Raw genomic sequence first — 26,041 nt, 5'->3', positions numbered from 1 at the left:
TTTTTATGAAAGATATACTTCTAAGAAACATATGTAATGTTTCACTCGAAAAAATAACAAAATTAATTATTCGTCTGTTTGCATTTATGTATACGTTACTCATTAAAATTGTAGGGCATTAATCATACGTACGTCTATGAATGAAATGAACAGGTTGGAAATTTTATCATGCATTTTAATTTCATTCATGAGATGATATTATAATTAATATGCAGAAATCTTCGAGTTTTGAATAAGATAAATTAATATCCAGAGGTACCAATATTCGTATATTGATAATGAACGATGTATTTAGCTATATCCAATGGACTATCAGGTCCATGGCCAAGTTTTTATTTTTGACAAATCTTTAACAATTTTCAGAGAATGTGTTTTTATTTTTTTATTAATGCCAATTTTGAAAAATACAATTGAATTTTGTAGAGAAGACAATAATTTTTTTAACTATTTTGACAAGCAAATTATAAATAAAGAAAAGTTTCAATTTCCAAATTCTGAAAACAACAAAAATATAATTAAAAAAAACTTGACAGCAGCTTTTAGTCAGAGGGGTCATGGAACATATGATTCCTGGAATTAAAATAGAAAATTTCCTTCTCATAAATAAGTCGTTTTTTTCTTTTATTAAATACAACAACATATCAGAGAAAAATAGGGCCAGAATTTTATGTGTTTTAAAATGAAATCCCAAGTTTCAGTTAAGATTGGTCATTACGAATTTTAATTCAACAATTATTTTTGACTAAAGATTTAAATTTTAGAACTTTAACTAAAAAACTCATTACTTGTACAAATGCTAACTCAAATCTTTACGCCAGTAATTCATTTCCTCCCCTCCCCTATAAAAAAATAATAATAATAATCTTTTCACAAATAACATGTAGCTGATGTTAAGAAGGGTCTTAACTCAGTTTTCCGTATGTTCAGATCCTGTCTTCTCCAATCATTCTTCAAAATTCACACTCCTATAAATACTTAACTACGCTGCTTCCATGAATTTTACTCTTTTAATTGAATATAAAGGTAAATTCTGCTAGGGGTTCGTACATTTATGACGTCCGGAAAAAAATACAATTTTTGACCTCCCCCTCCTCCCTCTTTTTGTAAAGAAAATATATCTAACTGAACAACAGCGTCAGCAAGATTATATTTTAAATTTATTTATATTTTTTTTTTGGGAGGGGGTGGAGGGCTTAGTTTTTTGAAAAAAATAATCTTAGATTTTAACAACTTTTTTCTCATAAAGTTTTTCTACCAACAGCAACTTTTTTTCTGATATTAAAAAAAAACTGAAAAGGTTTGGTTGATCAGTGAAACAGTGATCAGTTCACAATGTAGTGGACTCTGAAATATCCCATGCCCCTTCCTTCCCCCTCATCCTGAAAAATCTTAAATTCGGTAACCCACCCCACCGCCAACTGGACGTCTAACTGTGTGATCCCTAAAGGGAAAAAAGTTGCATAGGTCAACTAAAAAAATGAGAATGTAACATCTTCTGTGGTATCACAAAAGTGGAGGGAAGTTTTTCGTTGCCAATTAAATATCCTCAAGCTAACAGTCGTGTTACACCACTTTATTTTATAGGAAGCTATGTCTCTACCTAGTGACCTAATTAGTCATCAAGTGTGTAAAGATGGTAGTTGTCATCAGATAGCTAGGCAGATAGTTATATATATTTGGTCATACTCATGCTGTTTTAGTGTAATAGGTGGTCCAGTCTTCTGCAGTATTATTTGCCACTGTAGAAATACAACCATGTGAATATTGCAAAAATACTATGAGTACATCTGCTTTAAAAAAATAACTTAATACATCTGCAAAGAGAATTTCCTTCTACGAAGCAACACATTTATAAACTCATAAATGATAATAATTATTAATATTAATAATGAAGGTAAATTATTTATTTCAAAACAGTTGGCGAACGTCAAAATGATTTTTTTAAGTTTGAAAACGTAATGATAAACAAAAAAAATAAGGTGACAAGGTGTAGCAAACATAGACAACTAGAGTATGTGGTACGTCTACATTAAATAAATCAAGAAAAATAAAAAATACCAATTTTTTTCTTTTTTAGTTTATATGTATAATAGCCAATATTTTATAGACTTATTTGCGGCAGTTATAGGCTTAGTACTCAAATTTTTGAAATGTGGTAAGATACTCTATAATTTTTAAATATATTTTTGAACCTTTTTCTGATTAAAGAAACTGATATTGGTCTCTTTGAAGTTAAATCAATCAATTTCCTATCTTCGTTATTTGACGATCAATTTTGACGACTTAACTTGCAATTTGTAAGAGACACAAAGGTTTGATAACAATAACTTGTAAATACAAATAGAAGATTATTTGTGTAAGAAATACAAATGAAATCCACCATAACTTTTGAGAACAAAAATTTGAGCTTGTTTTTGTATAAATAAACATAAAAAATACATAGCTTTTACTTGTACATTCATTTATGAATTATTAGAATCATTATTTTCTTGAAAATGTTATTTTGTACTTAAATTAATAATTTATTATGTTTTTTTTAAAGAGTGGATAGTAGAATAGAATCTGGGATCTATGATCTACGCATCATTAACGCATCCTATAATCGTGATAATGGAAAATTTGAATGTCGAATCAAAGAGGCTGGACTTTCTTTCAATGAGTTGTACTCTAAATCTGTGGAGTTAACTGTTCTCCTCAAACCGTCAACGCCTAGCATTCAAATGAGCTCTCCTATTGCGACTGAAGGTTTGTTTCTAATCATTTTTTATATGAAGCACCTCATATGTGTATTTATTATTTTAGGACAACAACTAAATCTAACGTGTTCATCTATTGGGGGATCCCCAACACCTCAAATTACATGGTTTAATGAGGGAGGAACCCAGTCACTAGAAGCAGAGATAATTAAAGGAAATGATAAAGATGATCCCACATACTCTATATTATCCATAATCCCTAGGAAATCAGATGATCAAACTTCATATTTCTGCTCTGTATGGAATCGAGCCCTTGGACAAATTCAGAAATTGACTAATTCTATCAAATTAAACGTTAATTGTGAGTACATATTTATAATGATCTTTTAGAAGTCTAACTATATACTAAAATTATTCTCCATATTTTAGATTTCCCCCGAATCAAAGTCGGTCCACATAATCCATATCGGATTATCAAAGGTGGAACAGCAAAACTAACATGTCGTGTGGACTCCAAACCCCTAGTTCATAAAGTCAGATGGATGAAGCGAGATCAAATCTTAACAACAGCATTTGACTATGACATTGGTCGTGCCAACATACAGCATTCTGGATCCTACATGTGTCTAGCTGATAATGGCCTGGGGCGGGTTGTTCATGAAGAAATTAAAGTGTCAGTTCTTTTTCCTCCAGTTATAACACTGCCTGATTCCAGAGAAATGAATAGAAATGAGGATATTGTCGTGGATTGCATGGTACGAGCGAATCCCTCTCCCATAAAAATTGAATGGTTCAAGGAAAATGATCACAACTTTCACCAGCCAGGTAATAAGTTAAAAATTAGAGCATTAAGTCCATATGATGCTGGAATTTACGTTTGCTCTGCAACCAATCACATGGATCCTTCCTCAATTGCTCCCGATAAAATAGTTCGAATATCAAATGGCACAATGCAGATACACATACGACATCGTCCTGGTAATGCTATAATAATGCCAAGAAATCCAATTGGAGTTGTGGAGAGAAGTCTAACTCTCCGATGTGAGGCTAATCCGCCGGGTTTCCCATTACCTCAATATAGTTGGTGGAAAGATGAAGGAAATCAAAATATAACATCCATTTTTGGGGGTCAGGAATTTACACTGCATCAAGTACTTTTGAGTCATGAAGGCCGTTATTGTTGTCAGTCTCACAATGATCTAGGAGATGGATCATTTTCCTGTGTCACACTCAAAGTATATGAAGCTCCTAAAATGATCGCTCGATTACAGCCCAAACTGATCAGAAAAGAAGGAGACTTAAATTTTCAGATTTCATGTGGAGCAATTGGAAAACCCAAGCCAGTTGTGAGATGGTTTAAAGACGGCAAGCTAATCAGGGACTCTGAATCAAAAGTTTATCAAATATATACATCTGAGCAGCCTGTTGATGCTGAACGTGGAACAAATGTTTATTCTGTCCTTAAATTTGTCGGCCCCCAACGAATGTCTCCTGCCAATCGTTTGCTCCCTTCAGATAAAGGACAATTCGTGTGTAGATTTGAAAACGAAATTGATCGAGTAGAGTCTTCAACGGAGTTAAAAATAAAGCATGCACCTATTATGATAAACCAATTTAATAAAATAGCAGCTGATCTGGCTGATAAAATTTATATACGGTGCTCTGTTAGAGCGTTTCCAACTCCAAGAATAGAATGGTCCTTTAGACAGAGGCTTTTACGGGAAAGTGCTTATGAAATGAATATGCACCCAGTAGGTCCCGGTAAAGAAGATGAATATACAGGATACCTCAAAGTGCCAGACGTTTCACCAGGGGATTATGGTGATTACAGCTGTACTGCCATTAATTCTATGGGAAGCAAGCGAAGTAACATCAAATTACAAAAAAAAAGCCAACCAGACACTCCAGAATCCCCTTGGATCATTGACGTTGGCTTTAATTCAGTTAAATTAGGTTGGAGAGAGGGGTTTAATGGTGGATTTAATGACACTCTATTCATTGTTCAGTACAATAAGCATGACGATCTCCTACTTTTTCGCTATCAAAAATGTGTTTCTCAAAACCCATGCAATATCACCAATCTATATCAAAATACACGGTATTTCTTCAAAGTGAAGGCAGCCAATCTCATGGGAGAAAGTAATTACTCCAACGAAGTTATGGCAATTACAAAAACAGACGTATCTCGCATTCCCAGACCCTCTAAAGTTCATTTTGAAAAATCAAGAGAAATATTATCATTCCGATCATCAGATTTTGCACTCAGACTTGTCGCACAAATTGAAACAGAAGACTCGGATGGAACTTGGAAACATTTAAAAGAGTTTAACCTAGGGCCTGATCATTACGGAAACGTTGTACTACAAAACTACGAGAGCATCCGAGTTCGATTTTGTCTTTTTTCAAATCCACTCATTTGTGGTCCTTATGAAGAGGCTCTTGTAGTGGACGACGCAGCCACAACCACAACATCCGCTGAAGAAGGACCTAATGAGTCATGGATAATCTTCATCAGCTTTATTTTTTTGGTACTCCTCATAGGAATGGTCATTGTTGTGCTCAAATGTTATTACTTTATAAGTGGAAGGACTTCTTTTAAAAGCCAGAACCATAATCATCATACACCTTCAGCATACACAATGTCCTCTTCAAGTTTTGGGTTAGAGAACAAAGGGATCGCAGGTGAGTCATCCAAAGAAGAGAATGAAGAAAATGCTTCTTCTTTCTATGATGAAAAGAAGAACAACTTAATGAATTCAGAGGGATCTTCCCTTGATCCCTCATCATCCTTATGGAATCTCAAATCCTCTTTCTATCATCAAAAGAAGGAAATGAATTGCTCTTTAAATAATGAAGACCGTCCACCAACACGATACTCTACCATTAATCGAGTAAACAATGCTTCCTACTTTCCATATGGTGATGAACATGACGTCTTTGGCAAAAGGGAAAGAAGAGGTTAGTAACCCTGCTATATGTTTCATATATAATAGTGCTTATAAGTTCTATTATAATGTACTTCTGTACCCTTCGTTTTTATCATTTAAATATGTATTTAAATGATAAAAATCTTATGACAAGATTTTTATTTCCTGGAGTTTGTATGAATATTTTGTAATGGAAGTACATCTCAAGTAATAAGTACATCTCAGAATAAAAAGACTTTCTTTATGTGAGTCATAAGTTTTTATACGTATTCCTATATACATAAATATTAGTGCTGGAGTTCGGTCTGAAAATCCTAAACTTATTTAAGACCTTATTACTTTTAGTGACCAAACTAATTCGGTACTTTTAATGGAGTTTGTTATTGATCAGTCCCATTCAATAATAAATTAATATTCAGTCAGTCGTTTTTTAAAAATAGACTATGTATTGCGAACTAAAACATGGGTCCACAATTTGCTATTAAAGTTAAAAAAAATTGTTCTGGACAGACATAAAAAAAACTATCTAGTTTAAAATTAAATAGGTGCATATTTTATGATGTAAGTTGAGTTTCAAAGTAACATAACGTCGACTACAATAATGGCATGTATAAATATGTTAGATAAGCTGTGAATTTTTTAGCAGGCCCGTTTTTATTTTTTTGGAATTGGTAACCTGAAGAATTAAGTTTCTATTTTTCTTCGCAGTGGTCATTATTATTTAATTTCCTGAGTAGTGTACAAACTTTCGTTGATAGATTCAATTATATTCAAAACCTGATTGACATTCGTATGAGCTCATAAAAGACGGAGCATAACCCTATTGGTTTGTTATAATTTTAAGTCCTTGTTAGACTCAGAGTAGAAGTGGAGATCGACATAGGAGGAATTCTACCAAATACCCTTGTTTATTTCCTTCTTCCCTTGTCACAGCTGATCTAATTAAACGTTATAAGCATTATTCTTTCTCTTCTCTTAAACATTCTTCAAATTGTCAGGATTACTAAGTTGATTTTCGGTTTCTTTTTTTTAAGAATTTCCATTGTACACAGGATTTTTATCACGATAATATTTCTATTATTTCTGTGGCCCGAAATATCTGCAGAAATCAGTGTAGAAAAAATGATTTAAGACCGGACAGTAAACAATAAAACTCGGTCTCGGACCGAACCTCAACCCTTATAAATATTTATACACGGATATGAATAACTATCAGGGAGGAGGGGGAACTTCCTTCCCTATTTATTCTATATAAATAAATGCAACAAACATTCACACTGAATCAATTTAATCTCTTAATCAATCCTTCTTTTTCTTTCTTATAGGAGGCGTTCTCGTTGGGGGAACAGGCGGAACAGACCTTATCAATCACTCTATTGACAAACGAAAATGCAGTACTATGCCAAGGAAGCCTCCTAATTTGAAAATACCACCAATAAGACCTGATCATCAACCGAGTAGCAGCAGTAACTCCTCTGGAATAGAGACTGAAACATTAGCAGTCATGGCATCCAAAACCAGACGTATAATACGAGAAATAATTGTATAGACACTTTATACCTAATTAATATCATTGTAATAATATAGAATGTATTCGCACTAAAGAAATGAAAAATTATAATAATAATAACTACTATTATATAAAAATGCAGAAAATATAATTTATAAGAAACATTTGATTCTATGATAAATACAATAATGAGATCTGAGACAAGTATTATTGATCTTAGTTTAATTTTGCTATATAAAAAATCTATGTATTTTTATTTATTTTTTAATTGTGTTTTTTTTTCGTATCAATTAGAAAATACTTTTTATATTAAATTTCCTTAGAAAATGAATTCGGCTTCCTTTGTTTTTTTTTTTGTTTTTTTACAGTTCATTACTTACTACGTTCAAGAAACGTAAAATAAATTGATATATAAATATGCGAAGGAATCAATCTAAAAATAATATTCTTCGTTTGTTTTTTTTGAGCAATAAGATATAAAAAGTTTGTTTCATAATTAGCAATATATTTATAAAAAATAATGGCGTGGTATTGGAAAGAACGGTTTTTCTATTCAGAATGTATGAAAAACGGTTGAACGCAAATGTTTGAGAGGGGGAGGGGGGGAGGTGATGAAAAACAACATAAGGTCGTCGATGGACTAGGAGAGAACTCAAAAGAGTAATACAATCAAGCATTTAATGTCAACATTATTTAAACGATGATTTCTCTAATTATTCTTCTTCCTCGACCTCCGTTAGGTGATGAAAAATCGTTGTCGTGTTCGTCAAAGGGTTGGCCTCCCTCATGCGTACCTTGAATTGGAGCCTCATCACCTTCAAACTGTCCCATATAAGGATCTGGAAGACCAGTTACGTCCCCATAGGGTGAATCTGAAAAAAATAATTATAAAATCAATGAGAACTTGGCGGGGAAATCGAAATAAATAATAAAACTTACAATCGCTTTCTATGCGTTGCTGTGAATTTTGTCTAGGAATGGCATAAGGATCATTTTGAAGATAATGCCTATTTCGTTCATTTAAATACTCATCCGGGTAAGGATAATGCGTGTAGTCCGGATTTCCGGGGATTTGGACTTGATACCCTTGTGGAGGAACTTGTTGTGAAGCTGGTTCATATCCGTAGATATGTTGCTGACCCATATAGTTATTATCACCTCCCCCATTATTTTTGACGTTCCACAAAGAGTCTTGTGAATTGACGCTCCCACCATTGGCGCTATTTGAATTATTGCTTTGCTCTGGATATTCTTGTTCATATCCATTTTGATTTGGATTATAGACTAAATTGTTCTTCATGGCAACTTCGTCGGCATCCTTGAGAGTATCGACACCTTTGTTCTCAAATGAATAAGGAGGGGGTTGAGCATTGTGGACAATGCTGGGTCTTCCAGAGAGTTTATCTTCTGGTTTCTGACTCTTTTTGGGACCACAAAAACAACATTTTATGATGAGAAGCAAGGTTCCAATTCCAAGTAAAATTATGATTACAATGACGCCAATAACCCATGCGCCTTGACCTGAAGTAGGATCGCTCGTGTTCTCAAGAACATTAACCATCTTTGCATCTGTATATGGCCCACAAAGAATAGCTTCGGATTCCAAACAAAGTCTAACACGTACATGATTAATAGTTTCTTCTTGGATTTGAAGATGGCCTAGGTTAGATTCTTTCAGAGAGAACTGATCATAAAACTTCCATGTACCATCAGGATTTTCAAGCTCAACTTGAGCAATTAAAGGTGCATAATCTTCAGAATCTGAACTAACAGCAAAAGAGGCTGTACTGGTTGACCTTTCAAAATGAACATCTTGTGCTGCTGGTATTTTAGAGACATCAACCTCGGTACGAACAAGTATTTCGGAAGAATATTTACTTTCTCCGCGTATATTGCTCGCTTTAACACGAACAAGATAGGCTGAATTTTGTTCAACCTTGGTTAGGTTGCAAGGGTGGTATTGACAGTCATCATACTCAGGAGATGAGTCTTCTCCCTTCTTACGGTACTGTACAATGTAAACTGTATTGTTATATCCGCCATTAAAGCCTTCATCCCATGCTAAGGTTATATAATTATATCCTTGATCAACAGATCGTAAATTAGTTGATTTTTCGGGTTTTCCAGTTGGTTGAAGCTTGATAATCGTTTTTTGTGCTCCCATAGTATTAACTCCCTTACAACTATATTCCCCATAATTACTTTCCGTCACAGGGAAAATCCTCAATATCCCCTCATAAATATCATCGTCCAAAGAAGTTACATTTCTTTCATAAACTTCACTTTGAAGGATGGAGTTTCCAAAAGACCAATCAAATCTTGGAGCAGGATAAGCTTGCATACGACATCGAATAATAGCTGCCTTGCCGACGTCACTTGCAACTTTGTTATGTCTATGGACGACAATAGGGGAATGTTCAATTCTGAGAAGCATGGTTGTTTCAGTTCTATCAACATCATTGTCGAATTGGCATGTATAATGACCACGATCAGTGGGCATTAATTGATTCTCTGAAATTCTTTCAGATCCAACAAAATTTAGGGTAGAAAGGACATAGACGGCCACGTTTTGAAGAGTAACTTGCTCTGAGGTAGTTATTTCATAGAGATTTGCAAACTCACCTTCTTCCGTGATTTCTCGTCCATCTTTGAACCAATGTACCTTAGGCTTGGGTTTGCCAACAGCACTACAAGTACTATGAAACCCTGTATCTCGAGCACGCTTCATGATTGTAGGTTGGAGTGGAGTACGAATTTTTGGGGCTTGATATACTAGAAGTTTAACTTCAGCCAGAGTTCCAGAGCCTAGTTCATTGGCTGGACGGCATTCATATTTGCCTGCATTATCTAAGTCAGCAGATCCAATAACAAAGTCAGGATTTTTTCCACTACCAGAGAGGATTTGATTTCCATCCTTGAACCAAGTATAACGAGGAGTGGGAAATCCTGGAGGATTGGCTCCACATGTAAGAGTAATTGATTTCCCTTCAACAGCAATTGGTTTCTCTGGTTGAATAAATGCCTTCCCTGGCTTATGCCTTACATTTATGATAACACTAGAATTTCGCGTTCTGGAGTACTCTGGCTTTCCAGTAGGTTGAATTCGATTTGTAGCTGAGCAAATGTATTCACCGTCATCAGAGGCAGTGATTGAATTAAGAGTTAAGATGCGCCCGTTATGTAGAAAGTCTTTATCTCCTTCTTTGTACCATTGAATGGAACTGGGCCTTGGATTTGAGGACACATGGCACTCAATATTAACTTCTTCTCCCTCTGAAGCTTCGACACTTCTTGACAAGTTAAAGACGGGGGCATAAAGTACATCTAACTTTAATTCGGATTCACCGACGCGTCCCAGATTGTTATCTGCTGAGCAAAGATAACTTCCTGCATCAGAGAGAGATACTCTAGGAATAGTGTGTTTGAAGTCTGTGTTGATGAATCTTCCCTCACGTGTCCACTTGACGGAATTGACCCGGGGTTTAGAGTCCACTTTGCATTCCAAGGAGGCAGTTTCATCTTTTTCAACTTTGAGTGGATTTTCAGGTCCAACGGTTACGCGCGGGAAATCTGTGAGAGTTATACAAATGAATTAATAGAAATTGAGTAAAATTAAATTAACTTACAGTTAACGTGAATTTTGGTGCTAGTTTCTAGCTTGTTTTGCTCTTTGAGAGCTCTATTCCAAATTTGACATCTATATGAAGAATTATCATCCTCTTTACTAGGTTTGATTGTTAAAATTGATTTAGTAGGAACATCTTTGTTAGCTCCAGGAATGGAGAGTGCATTGAGAGGAGTAGAACGACCTTGTCGAAACCACTCCATGGTTGGAGGAGGTGATCCACCGATGGAGGAGCATGTCAAATTAGTAAGTTGATCCTCTGTCACAGAAGGAGCATCTATGATTATTTCTGGAGGAGAGGGTTTAAGAAGCACAGTCAGTTTGACTGACTTGGAATGAAGAGTCTCTCCTGTACCGCCTTTTTTCATACGACACTCAAAGTCCCCATTGTCTCGGTCGTAGGTTGCATTTATAATACGCAAATTATAAGTCCCTTCGTCCGAGAGCTCAACTCTGCAAATTAAATCAATTATAAAAGTTATGACCCTTACTTTTTTGTAATGCCTTCTATATTTACCTGTACTTATGTTCATAAGGAGTTTGACCTATGGCTACATTATCATAACCATTTCGATTTTTCCGAATCCAATATTTAGATGTATCATTACTTAGGAACTGGGAGTAAAATCTACAGTCTAATACGGTATCATCTCCCTCGGTGACATCGATGGACATGATTTCATCACTTACATCCTCTCCAGATACTAATAGAAACAAACCTATAAATATGAAATATATATATTTAGAGAAGGTCAGTAAGTCTATGTACATCAAAATTTAATGACCAGTGTGTATTTAAATAAAAAGAGATAGAGAAATGGAAATACGGAGAGAAAGTGTGGTTAGTGATACTGGTTACTTTTAAATATTTTTTCTTCTTCTTCAAATACTTGTCCATTACATTTCTTACATACATACAAAATTAAAAACAGAAAGAGAAAACCAGTTAAAAAATGTCTACAAGTATTGAATAAACGTATATATATGTATATATATTATTTATCACACAGGAACTTTGATAGCATTTTGTACAACTACTTTTTACAGGGAATCAATTGCAATAATAAGTATATCAAGTGAAAAAATCAAGAGCTCCTGTAATCAACTTTCACAGGAGCACCAACTCCTCCCTTGCTTCCTCCTTGTCTTTATTATTAGATATTATTACACATAGGTACAGCTATATATATATTTATTTACGAGACCTATATTCTATGTAATATCCATGAAGAACTAAGTAACTTATGTACAAATAGAAATCCATAGACAACCCACTACAAAGGAATAGTCGTAGAGATATTCATCTTTTAAACAACTGACGAATTTATTATACATTTCCGCTTTGCCCTTAGGAATATTCTTCTTTATAATATTCTATACATATATACTTATAAATAATTCCAAAAAAAAAATATATATTTATATAGAAAGAAAAAACCTGTTTTTTCACCAATGAATTATTATATCATTTAATGTTTCGTCAGAAAGTGATCAGATTATGTTCCTTTTCTTTCAATATATATGTTATTATAAGTTCCTTCTACCTTCTGGGACAATAACTATAAATAAATATATAGAGGGGGGAAGGAAATAAGAAAGTGTTAAATCATTCGCGTTGGAAATATAACAATAATAGGTCAGTAACAAAAGACGCAAAGAAATACATTCCCACTGGTTCTAAACGTATATAAGTATATATATATATATATATACAAAGGACAGTCCCTGTATTTTGCCCCATCTTCTCCCCTAGAAAGTTTTTTTTTTACTTTTCATTCTGCATACACATAAAACTATTGTCCATAGATGGTTGACGAATAATCATGCCTTGACCCATGAGACAAAATGGCCAAATCAGAAATGAGGAAACGCAGTTGTATGATAATTTATATACAGGTATATGGTGGTGTTACTAAATTCTAACACAAAATTATACAGTATATTTTGTTGTCAACTCTTGATGTTTTGTTTTTTCTATTCATTAGTGTTTTGAACGTTGATTGGTTCAATTTGAAACAACTTTTGTTAAGCTGTGAATATTTACGAGCATTTATGGTAAAGTAATTATATAGTTGCGAAGAACTGTCCAACTACCAAGTCATTTTGGGCCTTTTTCCCTGTTTTTTTTTTTTAAGATGAAAGGTTGCGTGATACAATAAAGGTAATGACGTGGACTAATCTTGTGCTACGATATAAAACATTTTCTTTTCTAGTTTGGAATTCGAATTTATTAAGACAAAAATTGAAATCGTAGACTAAAAATTCAAAATGGTAGACTGATTTCTATACCAATTTTTTCTTATTTTCTTTAAAAATGTCATTTTTTTAAGAAATCTTTCTAAACAGAATGGGTTTGATTAAAAATATATATATATACTGGTCTCAGACTGGTCTACGATTTCAAAATCGATCATTAGCATTAGATGTACATGTAAATATATCTTAAAAAGTTTGGTTTTTTGGCCTTGAGTCATGAAAAACAAATATACTTGGTTTTTCTACCGAGTTTTATTTGTGTATACATTATAAACTCATATTATTTTAAAATTATTATTCGAAATAAGTTAGTAAATTGGGGCGTGAGGGATACTGAATCATCAAACACTTGTAATATAGGTCACCCATATATAATCAATAGCTGTTTTTTTTTTTTTTTTTTTTTTTTTTTTTTACAAATTTATGTAATAAAGGCCTCCTTGCCAAATAGAAAAAAGAGAGATGGGATTGAAGGATTCCCTCCAAAATTGAAAAACAATATCCTTAACACACACACAATCCCTCCTCCTGCTTACTTCATGTTTTCGACTTTTTTCCAAAAAAAAAAAAAAAAATGACACTCCTTCTCTGGCGAAATATAATTTATATATTTTTTTAGTGTTTTTTTCTTTTCTTTTTCCTCTCCTATTTAAAAAGAAAAAATATCTTATGCCCTCATGAAAGATGGGTAGATGTTTGACCAAACGCTAGCAGTAAAAAGAGAAAATTCTTTAGTTGTGACCTGCTCAAATATAATAATGACTATGCCCGCGCCCTCTACTTCTAAGGAGAAATTTAAAACAGACTCCACAATCAAGAGCAGCACCCCCTAACACATCATCATCAAGTGTCTATAGGAAAAGAGAAACTCCAAGATGTACAATATATTTTAACGGTATAGGTAAACATCTTCTATGTATGTATGTATATATATTAACAACAACTCTCCCTTCCAACAAAAATCGCATCCTCCAACCGAATGAGTGTTTCCCAAATCTTTCCTCTATATGTGGTGCATCAACATAAAACAATCTTGAAAATAAATCAAGTAGAAGAGAGAAAATCTTAATTAATTTTTTTGTTTCATATTCACATAGTGATATATGAATCGATTCGATTATAGGCTTTAAATTCAAAATTGTTGGGATGAATTAAAAGACATAAGAATTGTAATTACAGTTTATAATCTTTATATAATGTAAGAGACATATATTTCCTCCAATTTGACCTCATACATATAAAATTTGTCAATTTCTCATTATTTTATTCTACTGATCAATTATAGCTACTTTAAGTGCAATTTATGGCACACCCAAAGGGTTAGTAAAAAATTTATTTGTTAGAAAATGACCCTAATTCCTCTTAGAATACAAAATTAATCTACCATTCTAGCTTTTTTTGTGTTGATGAGCCACATATATAAGTAGATATTCATATCATATTGTATCAAGGATATAAATGCCCTCATCACAAGGTTGAGTCTATCCCACAAAAGAAGGAGAGAGAAAAAAACCAAATAGTATTTCCACGGCGCTCCTTAAAACTTTCACTTTGACGCTTAAATTATGATACTAACGATATAATAAACCAGGAAGATGAGGAGAGTATTATAGCCATAATGTGGTCAAGGTTTTTAAGCAAGCGGCATGTCTATGGGTTTTTATAATTAAAAAAATTAAATATCAAACTAATTTCTATGAAAGTTCTTTGAGTTGTCGCTCTAACAACTAAAAATCATGAGCTTGAATTCAAATTTGACAATATAATGAAAAAAATAAAAACTATAGAAAATTGAAATATGCTCAATAGAACCTCGGAACATGTTCCTAACCCTATTTCAATAGAAACATCCATAACCTAAATGTTCAGAGATAAATAATATAAGTTAAATAAGAAACACATAATTATAGTAGTCAATGTTTTAAACGACAAAAAATAACCAGAACGGATGCAGTGTAGATGTTCCTAATAAATTGTTCCCATAAAAAATAACAAAAACGTGGCCTCCTCCGTTCTCAACTATATTTTTATTTCTCACATTGCCTTTTCTATGTAATAAATTCAGATATGTTCATTAATATAGCATTTAGATAAAAAACACGTGGTTAAAACCACTTGTTTTTCTCTAAAATAGATCATAAAACCAAAAAAAACTTTGAAGAACACAGCCTTACGTGGTTGTTTTAAACTCCACTAAACAACGACAAGGCCAACTGGCAGTAAGATCCAAAGGCAATAATAGTATTTGGTTTACAAAAATTTGATAAGTTGGGTCGTCGGATTCTCAAGTTTATCTTTTTTTAGCTGAGAGATACAGTTTGTTGGAATTTTTCGAATAGAACTCCGAATATGCCGATTTCTTTGGTTCTACCGTACGTACAAAGATATATAAATATAGTTTCATAAAATGTTAAATAATATTTGGGAAATTGATTTCTTTTTTTCTACAAAAAAAAAAATATATATATATATATCATAGCCAGAAACTTGATAAGGAATATAAAATAATACAATGTATTTAAGTATTTTTTTTTCCTATTCAATTTTATATCGAACATTGTACTATTTTCATATATATATTTTTCCAATATTACATATTATTAATCCAAGTAACACTTTTCAAGAGAGCTCTTGTGTTAAAGACACAAGACCAATAATAAATATTGAAAAATAATTTTAATATGAAATAAAATATACATATAATTATTCAAATATATATATTTCTTATTTGTAGTATTGATTGCTAGAGGGCACTAGTGACACAAAAGATCACGTCAATTTTTGTATGCCCCATAGCATTATATACCTGAAAATTTGGTAATTCCTTCATTGATTTGTTGACGCGTTGATGCCTTCCCTTGTCTATGCATCTGCAATGTCGGAGACTCTATACAGATTTAAAGGAATTTTCTTTTCCTCGGCAGTTGCCATTACTAGTTAATTCCTCAGTAGGGAGCATCCTTTCCTTAATAGAATCAATTATTTTTAAAATCTGTTTGAACATTCATGTGTACTCATAAAAGAAGGTGTGTCATCCTAAGGATTTGTTACGGAGTTATAATTATAAGTCCTTGTTGGACTCAGAGTAGAATTGGGGATTGACATGGGAGTAATTCTAGTAAATGTCCTGGGTTATATCATTTTCTCCTTGATAAGTAAACAGATTTTAACATTTTTGAAAGGCGTTATCCGGCCTAATATAAGTCTTCTAAATCAAATAAAAGTTTAAAATAACACTTTAAACTCTTGGGTATCTTAACTCATCCCGTAAATTTGACTAATATGCTTATAATTGACTAAAATTTGTCTTTAGAACATCGTGAGTAAAAAAGTTATCAATTCGGATTTTCTCCTTTTCTTGACTTTTGTTCAAGATTATCTCTATTTCGACCAAATACATGTGTTTATTAAAATTGATTCTTTGACTATATTTGTATTCTTCTGCGAAACATCGTCAAATTTAAACAACAAATTATTCTTATTAACCCTTTGTGTCTCCTGCAAATTGTAACTTAAGTAGCCGAAAGTGATTGTCACAATAACATAATGAGAAATTGATTGATTTAATTTCAAAAGTGTCAAATGGCCCCCATACAAGTCTCTTTGATCCAAAAATGTTTCTAAAATATAGTTTAAACTCTTGGATATCGTAACTCATACCCTCAATTTAAATAAATAATAGCCTTATAATCATTTAAGATGAAAAATTGAGAACTATGTATTTATAAGCATAAATTTGGTTTTTCTTCTTTCCTTCATTTTTATTCAAAATTGTTTTTATGTTAATGAATCATATATATACAATATATTATACAATTTTTAGAGAGGAGAAGAAAAAGCCTCGTTAAATTGATGCTTCGGGGCAAAGAAGAAAAGTGTGTGAGTACGTACTATTTATGTACATATAATCACTTCTTTAAACCATGATAACTCCTCAAAGGCATGCTTTGCTGAAAGTGGAACTATTTTTTCTTTCTCTACCCATGAAAAGGAAAAACTCCTCTCTATACCTACCTATGTAGTATCCAAACCTTGGTATTCTTTTTTTTTAAAAAGAGGTGTTTTAAAACAACAAAAATAAAACGTAATTATGGGTCATTTCGTCGGTGTCTAACTTCTTATAGCATACTAAGAAAAAATACCAAAAAAAAAAAAAAAAAAAAAAGATTTCATATTTTTTTTTAAATGGCTGTCATAATTGGATAATTATTCTCTTTTTTTTTCTCTCGTTGTATGTTAAATGAGAATATTGTTTTTTAAGTATAAGTAAAGACCTGATAATTATTAGATAAAGAGTTCTCTAAGCACATCATGACGTCATTTATAAATATAAATAATTAGTCTTGGATTCGAGGAGCTATTTTGGACTAAGTGTAATAGTTATTTTTTTTAAAGTGTAAGGTTATATGACTATGTTGGACAATATATCAAGGTTCCAGTTCGGTTTAGTTCGTGTTTTTGATAATATACAATGTGGTTTCTCCCTTTTAATCAATCCTGTAATTACTGTTGGCCTCCATCCACTACAAGACTTTTTTAAATTTTTTAAGGAGTCTTATTTTTTAGTCTATTAATGGTGAGTCATCAATAGCTGTCACTCCAACCACCACCCCAAATAATAAAACTATGATTACCGCATTGTTAATATACAAATCAACTCTTATATTAATAAGAAAGGATCGTCTGTATAAAGTTTTTTTACTGCCCTTGGCAGTGGTCATAGAAATTTTGACGAATCACCATTACTCAAAAGTTTCGAATATTAATTATTTTTGTATTGTAGTAAAGTATAATTTTCTTAAATAATATTTCAGAGGAGTCAAAGTAATTTTCCAAATATTTTCAGGTTAAGTGAAGTGGATTTAAAAAATAATCGAATAATATGCAAATAAAACACGTGTGATAATAAAATACGTCATAAATAGACCTTATCCGCGTCTTTACTCAGAAGGAGACTGTTTAACAGACAACAAAAAAGGAACACTCCTTAAAAAGTAAAAAAAGTACACTTAAAGAGAGATTTTTTAAATTCTTTTTGTTAGATGAGCAATGATTAATTATATCCGAAAATAGGTTATATATATAAGATATAACAAAGTTAAAAATTATATATGTATATTTATACACTTTTGCATGATGGATATTACAATACTCATGTTCCAAAACAATTAATCTGAAGGTATGACCCTTCTTTTCATTGCGTGCTGTTTCTCACTCAATTACTCAAGAACTACGACATACAACTTAGTGTTGAGACTTGGTCCGTGACGGAATTTTTTTTCGGTTCGGTTTAGTTATTTCTTTCTAAAATGGTTCTGGACCGATATTTTGGTCCAAACAGCGGTCTGAATCGTCACCAAAACTTCATTCCCTCAAAAAACAAAGTTGACACATGTGGACAAATAAATATACTTAGACGACAAGTTATTATTGATGACACATCGGCATTGAGAGACTGATGTGTGTTTGAATATAAAAACCTGTGTTGAATATTTCAAGTGTAGTAAAAGCATATTGGAGCGGGGATGCCCTTAGTAACATTCCTATTTGTTAACAGCTGAAATTTAGGTTATGATATTTTCCAACTTTTTGCCTCTATGTAAATATTTATTTCTCCATAATGACGTTTAAAAAACTTTTCTCTAACTTCTAAAATAAACCATCATTTTTTTATGGGATCGGATCCAAAATAAAGTTGGGCCAAATTAGTAAAATTTATAATAGCCTCAGAATAGTTTCGGATTTCCAGAGACCGAAACCGTAAATACATGTTGATTTTTGTTCATTTAATAATAATAACCATGGATAAAGAAAACCAGCGAGACGACAGAAGGATTTCAATTGGTTTTTCGGCATCGTAAGCCTGTAGCTGATTTAAATCTAGCGTTTCCAGAGTTCACTGTCAGTTATGGCAATGGGCAGGGAACAAAATGCAGATATACTATGAGTTACGAGTGCCAAAAGATAATTTAGTAAGTTGATTGATTCACTTTGTATTTTACCCCAAGAGAGTGAATCAACTAACGAACAAATGTGACATTTATAATATCCCTTTTGTCAGGTGATATTTTTGCTTAATAGTTCGCCATTTTGTCAACTCTATGCATTTATTTATCTATCATCATTATAATCATATAAATTATATGTGGGTTGGTTTCTTTACTCTCGTTATTAAAATTACTTTACGTTAAAAAGATGCTGTCATTTTTGGTGTTTTCTTCTTTGGGTAACAAAGCCATTTTCTTTCTTTTGTTTAGGTGGTACGCACATACATACATACTGAAGGTGAGGGAGGGGAAAAGAGGGGGTCTAATAGATGGATAAAGAATAACCAAAACAACCACTAAATACAATGTTCTCTATTTTCCTTCTCTTCCTCCAAACCCACAGCGCAGCTTAATATATTTTTCATAGTTGATAAATAATCTTACCTTGACGGGCAGGAGGAGTATATAGAAGATATGTGTGTATGTGATCATCATCATTCCGACCCTCAGGGGGGTGGAATAACAAAAAAAAATCATTTTTTGAGTTTTTCTACATTGTTGTTTTCATTACAAATCAGTTCTATCTTTTTTTTAATATCATTAATATTCTGATCAGCTACTTATTTAAAGAAAAACATATTTTAATTTATGGAAGAATACTCCACGTATTTTCTATTCTTTCTTAAAGAACAGGTGTCGAGCCCCGATACCCATGGGCTTAACTCTTCTTTTTATTATTATTATTAATAGTTTTATTTTCTTGTAAAAAAAAAAAGAGAAATAAATATGAGTTGTTTATGTTATTTTTTACCTTTAAAAAGTTGGGAGAAAAAAATAAATTATAGTTTTCCACTCTGTTCTCCTAAATACAACAATTGTACATTGAATTGTCCTGCTTTCAGACTAACATTTTTTACCCCCAAGCTCAAATCATCTTTTATGCTTGAAAAAATCAATAAACTGACCCTTATAAAAGTTTGATACCTTCTGGTCCATTTTTGACACAATGAATGCTATTTTAATTTTTAATATGTTTTTTACTGATTTTTGACTCCTTATTACAGTTTCATATTTGGGACAGCACAAGAAAGCACAAATATTATTTGAAAATCCCCGGAGACAGGTTCGTATAGCCGTGGGGGGGGGGGATATTATCACGAAAACAGGTCATCTTAAATGTACAAGCAATACACATATATGTTTTATGTCATCATAAAAACAATAGTGAAGAAAAATAAAAATCCCAATTTTTTACTTCATATTTAGATACAGACCAATATTTTATAGACACATTTTTGTCAATTATAGGCTAAATATTCTAATTTATGGAATAAGTTATGATACCAAAGAGATTAAACTATAATATAGAGCCTTTATATGATTTATAAGACTTATAACTGCCCTAATATGTCCTTTTATTAGGACATTAGGATGGCCTACAACTCTTACTTTGTCCTAACAGGCTCAATCTTTAGTTGGTGTTATGTATGGAGCCAATATGCCGCGTCAACATGGATACAATCTTGAACAAATATCAAAAAAGGGGAGAAAATATCAATTTATTTTTGTACTACATATATAAATTATAGCCGTATTTGAGTCGATTATAGGCTTTATATCCAAATTTATGGAATTAATTCAGATGCCCACGAATTTTTGCTATTGTTAAAAACCTATATTTTATTTCAGAGACTTATATTGATCTGATATGGCCCCTTACAAATAAAATATATTAATTTCTCATTATTAATTGTGACGTTCTATTTTGGCTATTTTAAGAGCCATTTGCGACACACCCAAGGGGTTAATAAGATAAATTGACATCTATTCATAGAAAAATACAAATTTAATATCCACTCAATTTTAAAAAAAATCATTTTAATTTGCTGTTGTGTTGATGGTTCATATATGCACTTACTTTTATACGGAGTAGATGAATTTTAAGTGCATTTTTAGCGAATACATTTTCTATTTAATTGAATATATATTATATATTTGGATACATAAATATAATAAACAGAAAGTTTGTTTGAGTAATTTTTCCCCTACAAAAAGATTATAACAAAGTTGTTATACGACCCGTGAGAAGACCTTTTCATACTTTTTGTTATTTATTTTGGTAGTAGTAGCAACTCGGAGTGAAATGGGAATAAGACGAAGAAAAACACATATATGTATGTAAGTCTTCTTCTATGTTGTCGTATCAAAACACACACACACAAAAAGAACTACAAAACAAACCAAATTACCAGTTTCCGGCGACAAAAGTTTTTTTTATATATAAGTATACATATCTACAGACTTATATATTTAGTTGCGAGAAATTTTTGAGAAGGAAAAGGGAATAATGAGTAAGTTAGGATGAGTTGGACAAAAACTTTGTGAGTTTCGTTCGTTTACATCTATATCTATGTAGTATAAATATGGTCTTTCTTTGAATATCTAAATGTATACAAACCATTTCAGATTCCAAAAATTAAAAAAATCAACTATTTATATGACGAACTTAACCTTCCTCCTCAAATAACCCCTAAAATTAAAGCTATATACCAAATGGCGATACAAAGATCACATCTTATATACATATTTACAAGTCTTTTTGGGGCTTTAACACACATGGAATCCAAAATGGTGGAATAGATCAGTCTGAAACTTAGCAAGTAGACAAATGTAATAACCAAGCATGTTCCTATGGTATTTTTCGGGCCTCTGTGGTCATTAAAAGACTGTTTCAAAATATATCTCTATATCTCCCCTCTTCTCTCCACCCTCTTTTCTTCTACCTTCATTCTTTGTTTTTATTTCCCTCTATTCAGCCCTACTATTAATCAATATTTGCACAAACTAGTGATCATAGTGAGACTTTTTGTCTGCTAGGGGTGTTGAATATACTTTATACTCAACCTCAATGAATTCACCCTTTTAACTGAATAAACAAAGGGAATTCTGGGTAGGTAAGGAACAATTGTATACATCATAAGATAAAAGGACAATAAATGATATATTGACATCAGCTGTGCTATCATAAAAAAGGGACATATTCCGTTCGAAAAAAACCCCAAAAAACTATCCACTATTCTCTATACTAATCAAATAACCTTCCACCCCCAAAAAAAACCCCTAAAATTAAAGCAAAATGATTAACAAATAAACCATAATCAATATCCGTACAAAGAAGTGATCATAGTTACACTTTTTGGTCCACTAAGGGTGTCAAATTTACTTGAACAACCTTCATATATATACATTTTTAACTGAATTAATAAGGTAGATTCTGCAAAATAAAGAAAAAATGATACAATGCCGTTTCTCTGTGGCATCAATAAGTGATATCTTACGTGGGAACAATCTCTCACACTCACTTAACCTTCTCCCTAAAGTATCCTATAAGGATCATACTTTTACCCCGTTCATTCTCACATTCGAAGTGAAAAACATTTATAAATTGACACTTATTTACTTATTCAAAAATGTATAGAGAACACAAAAAAGTGCGCGCTCTACGCGATACACTAACACTTCATATGTCATTTTTTTAAATATAAAATATTCATTTTAGAAGAAAACTGTATGAACATTTTTAAAATGCTCTTTATTCATCTAAAATAGTTATATTTTTAAACTATTATAAGTTGCTTGATTTTGAAATTTGTACATAATTTAAAAATAATAATTATGTATATTTCCAACTTCAAAGTCCCTGTGTAGCCTCTAAAAAATGATCAGTGTGCCTCAAAATTTATATTTCCTCATTTTTATAAAGAGTTCGAAAAACAAGGAAAGGAGCCAATTTAAATAGGTATCTCACAACAAGAGTTTGAATTTTATTTGCCAAACTAATAGAGAAAATTGTCAACATGATTACGTATTTAATAAAATACATAATAATTTATGTTTTAAAGAAAAAAAGAAAATATAATTAATTATCACCCCTCCCCCCTCCTATGTAAGTGCTACTGAAACGAATAATTTATTAATCATCACACATAGACCCTCTGTGAGGTCTTCCTCGTTAATAAATGATTCTTTCTCCTTCTGAGAAAAAATGACAAGTAGGCAAGAGGGGGAATTTAGATAAATTATGCCTTTTTTAGAGTTGTAGTGGTGGTTATTTATGAGCATTTTTAAAGGATTAACAAAGAAAAAACACCTATTTCCCCCCCCCCCTAGTTCCTTTGCTCAAAATATCCTTTTAAAAAAATGAATTAATTATATTCCAAAATTGAGAATATTCCACGCAACTTCTTCTTCCAAATGTACATACAACACAAGTAGAACCTTTCCCAAGTTAATTAAATATAAAAAATGATGACATTTTATCATAATTTTACTTGCTATATGGATATAAAAAGCGGGACTCGTTTATTATGGTTTTATATATATTTCATATACCTAGCGTTAAATTGCACCATAAAAAAACCTAACGCAATATTATCAGAGAGACGATTTTTTTCATGTACATGAAAAAGGGGTAAAAATTGTCAATTTTGAATAATATACATAATTTTTATTTGGCTACTAGGATTTCAATATTTATATCCAGAGCTTGGTGGATTGCTACAAGAGAAGGAATAACGAATAGAATGGAGTAAGTTGAAAGGAAGCAAATTTATATACAATATATACATATTCCTATTCATCTATGTAAAAGAGTTTTTCCAGCAAATATATAGTATATATATACATATACTATATAATAAATCCTAAAAGTTATGAGAACTGCTCTTCATTGGAGCATAAGTAAATGATAAAATATACATAATATTTCCGGGGATTGTTTCTCCGTAATATTATTCTCTTTTTATCTACTTATTCTATACCCAAAGCTTTATTATTGTTCGGAGCGGTTTCTTCCTATCTGACTCACCCTTTATTATTCGTGGAATCGAGGGGAGGGGGGGGAGGGGATTTCCCAAACAGATGGTTTTGGATTGTTTTTCCTTTCCATCTCTTTTTTTATCTTTTAATAACAAGGGTTTATTTGCATATGTAACTCTGAATGATGTCTTACCTGATGTCAGAACAAAATAAACGACATGGAAGATCCCAAAAGTCTTCCAATCCATTATTTCTTCTTTTTTAGAATATCGCAATTCTTTTCTTTCCTTGAGGGTCCCTTCCTCATACAGTTTATTACACGGATTGCGATACTGATATTATCAATAGGATAATTTGTTTCACTCCAAATATCCAATCATGGGTAGGTGAACAATCAAGGAGGATCACACTCAGAACAACGAGTTGATACAAGGAACAATGCAGTCACTACTACTAACAGACAAAGACAATTTGAAACACTCAAAACAACACTGGTACAAGGATTGGAAATAAAAAAGTTTCTTTTCGAGTATAATTAGTGAGTGATGGACTCCACTAATAAACACAAATGCACAGGGTTCTGCCCTTTCCGACCACCAAACTGAAACTAAAGAACAGAGCATCAATGCTCTTTTTTCCTTTTTCTTTTCTTAAGGTGGTCGTTGTAGTAGAATTAGTAGTAGTAGTGTGTATAGGTAGGTGCTCCTGCTGCTGTAGAAGAAGGTCGTCTACCCGGACCGGTTTGAAGGAATTTACCTGGAGTAAACACGCTCACGCTCAATCACCTATGTGTCAGTGTGTGTACCCAGAACCAGGTAAAGAAACACGCAGCTACAGATGTATACATTTTGGTTATTTCTTCTCCATTCTTCCCTTTGTTGTTATTTCTTGTAAATAAATGACCAAGGAGCCTCCACCTATAAAAAACCATTTTTTTTAAAGGTGCGCGTGCGTGACCCATTCTTTTCTCCCACTTATCAAAAGGGACGCTGAGTAAAGTAGGTACAGGAATCTCTCACATTACTTCCCTAACTAACTTTTATATAATTAAAAAAAGATGCTTAGGCTTTGTGTAGCGAGGTTTACCTGTTGTTTGTACACCATCATCATCATCTTGTTGTTATTTTTTTTTTTTGGGAGTGAAATCCTTCTGCCTCCTTTTACCTCGTTAGGATTTTTGTTATTTTTAAATAAAAAGACAGAGTCCATGATTTAAAGTTATGTAATTTGATATACATTTAAGGGGATAGAAATAAGCTCATAAAAAGGATATATAGTTGTAATTAAAAGCACATTATATTAATACATGTTAGTGTTAGGTTCGAGTGTTACTTGAACTCGCTCAAAGTATTTTTTGTAAAATTATACTCAATTCAACTCTAATAATGCGAACTTGAAATTTAGTGTCACTCAAAAAAGTGTTTTTTTATAGTTGTGGTACTCTGTCCGAGACCGAATTGTTTTTTGAGCAGGATATTAACTGATAAATTTAAATTTCTTTTTAAAAAAAGGACTTATATCCATATTTTAAATGTAAACGGAATTCTAACTACAAAACTTGTCCAAAACCAACTTTTGTTCCAACAAAAGTTCTAGTCATTAATCATTGGTCTAGAATTAACACACAGAAATCCAACACTAGTTCACAGCTCTGAAAACCTAGTAGCACTCAAAAAGACAGTGTAGTGTAAATTTGTTGTGCGACTGGTTTTTTTGTCAACCCGGTCCAAAGGGATTTTTTTCTGTCCAAATTTTAGTTTGAAATCGTTGAACCAGGTGTAAATCATAGAAAGAAAATTCAGAGTGTCGACCAAAATTTCCTTTTATAAAAAAATATCATTCATAAAGATTATCTAGATAATTATAAACTAATTATAATACGAAACTTGTACAGAAAACACTTTTGGGTCCAATAAAAGTTATAACCGTCTAAGACCGGTTTATAATTTAGTGACCGAAGCCAAACACTATTTACTATCCTTTTGTTAATAAAAAAACTGTATGATATATTAAAAAGAGATTCCAATGATTACGTTGTGGAAATTCTCAAAAACTTGAGCTCGAACAAATTCAAAAATATATATATTTAAAATGAGATGAAAATAACTACATAATAAGGGTATGTTGAATTCAAAGCACATTAAAAGGATCATTAATGCCCTTGGTTAAACACTTTTTTGATGGATCATACGTTGTACTTAACTGTAACAGTGATTCAACTA

General features: G+C 32.1%; 2 protein-coding genes across 2 annotated transcripts in view; one reads left to right on the top strand and one right to left on the bottom strand.

Moving 5' to 3' along the window:
• LOC121124374 (hemicentin-2) overlaps nt 1–7,238 on the top strand; it is a 256,662-nt gene extending 249,424 nt beyond the window's left edge. Inside the window, exons 3-6 of the mRNA XM_071891276.1 lie at nt 2,543–2,745; nt 2,803–3,057; nt 3,126–5,654; nt 6,949–7,238. Coding sequence (XP_071747377.1) covers nt 2,543–2,745; nt 2,803–3,057; nt 3,126–5,654; nt 6,949–7,172 — 3,211 coding nt within the window. The 3' untranslated portion in view covers nt 7,173–7,238. The remainder of the gene's footprint in view (nt 1–2,542; nt 2,746–2,802; nt 3,058–3,125; nt 5,655–6,948) is intronic.
• Nucleotides 7,188–24,715, bottom strand: LOC121123863 (cell adhesion molecule DSCAML1). Its single transcript, XM_040718922.2, has 5 exons — nt 24,013–24,715; nt 11,276–11,477; nt 10,760–11,211; nt 8,073–10,703; nt 7,188–8,005 (listed from the first exon to the last, which is right to left on the bottom strand). The coding sequence occupies exons 1-5, from the start codon at nt 24,065–24,067 to the stop codon at nt 7,827–7,829; spliced, it is 3,519 nt and encodes a 1,172-aa protein (XP_040574856.1). The 5' UTR covers nt 24,068–24,715; the 3' UTR covers nt 7,188–7,826.
• Between the last annotated feature and the right edge of the window lie 1,326 nt (nt 24,716–26,041).

Source organism: Lepeophtheirus salmonis, chromosome 9 (genome assembly GCF_016086655.4).
Source record: "Lepeophtheirus salmonis chromosome 9, UVic_Lsal_1.4, whole genome shotgun sequence".
Lineage (NCBI taxonomy): Eukaryota > Metazoa > Arthropoda > Copepoda > Siphonostomatoida > Caligidae > Lepeophtheirus > Lepeophtheirus salmonis.
Note: the sequence above shows the minus strand (reverse complement) of the source record. Positions and strands in the feature narration are given on the sequence as shown.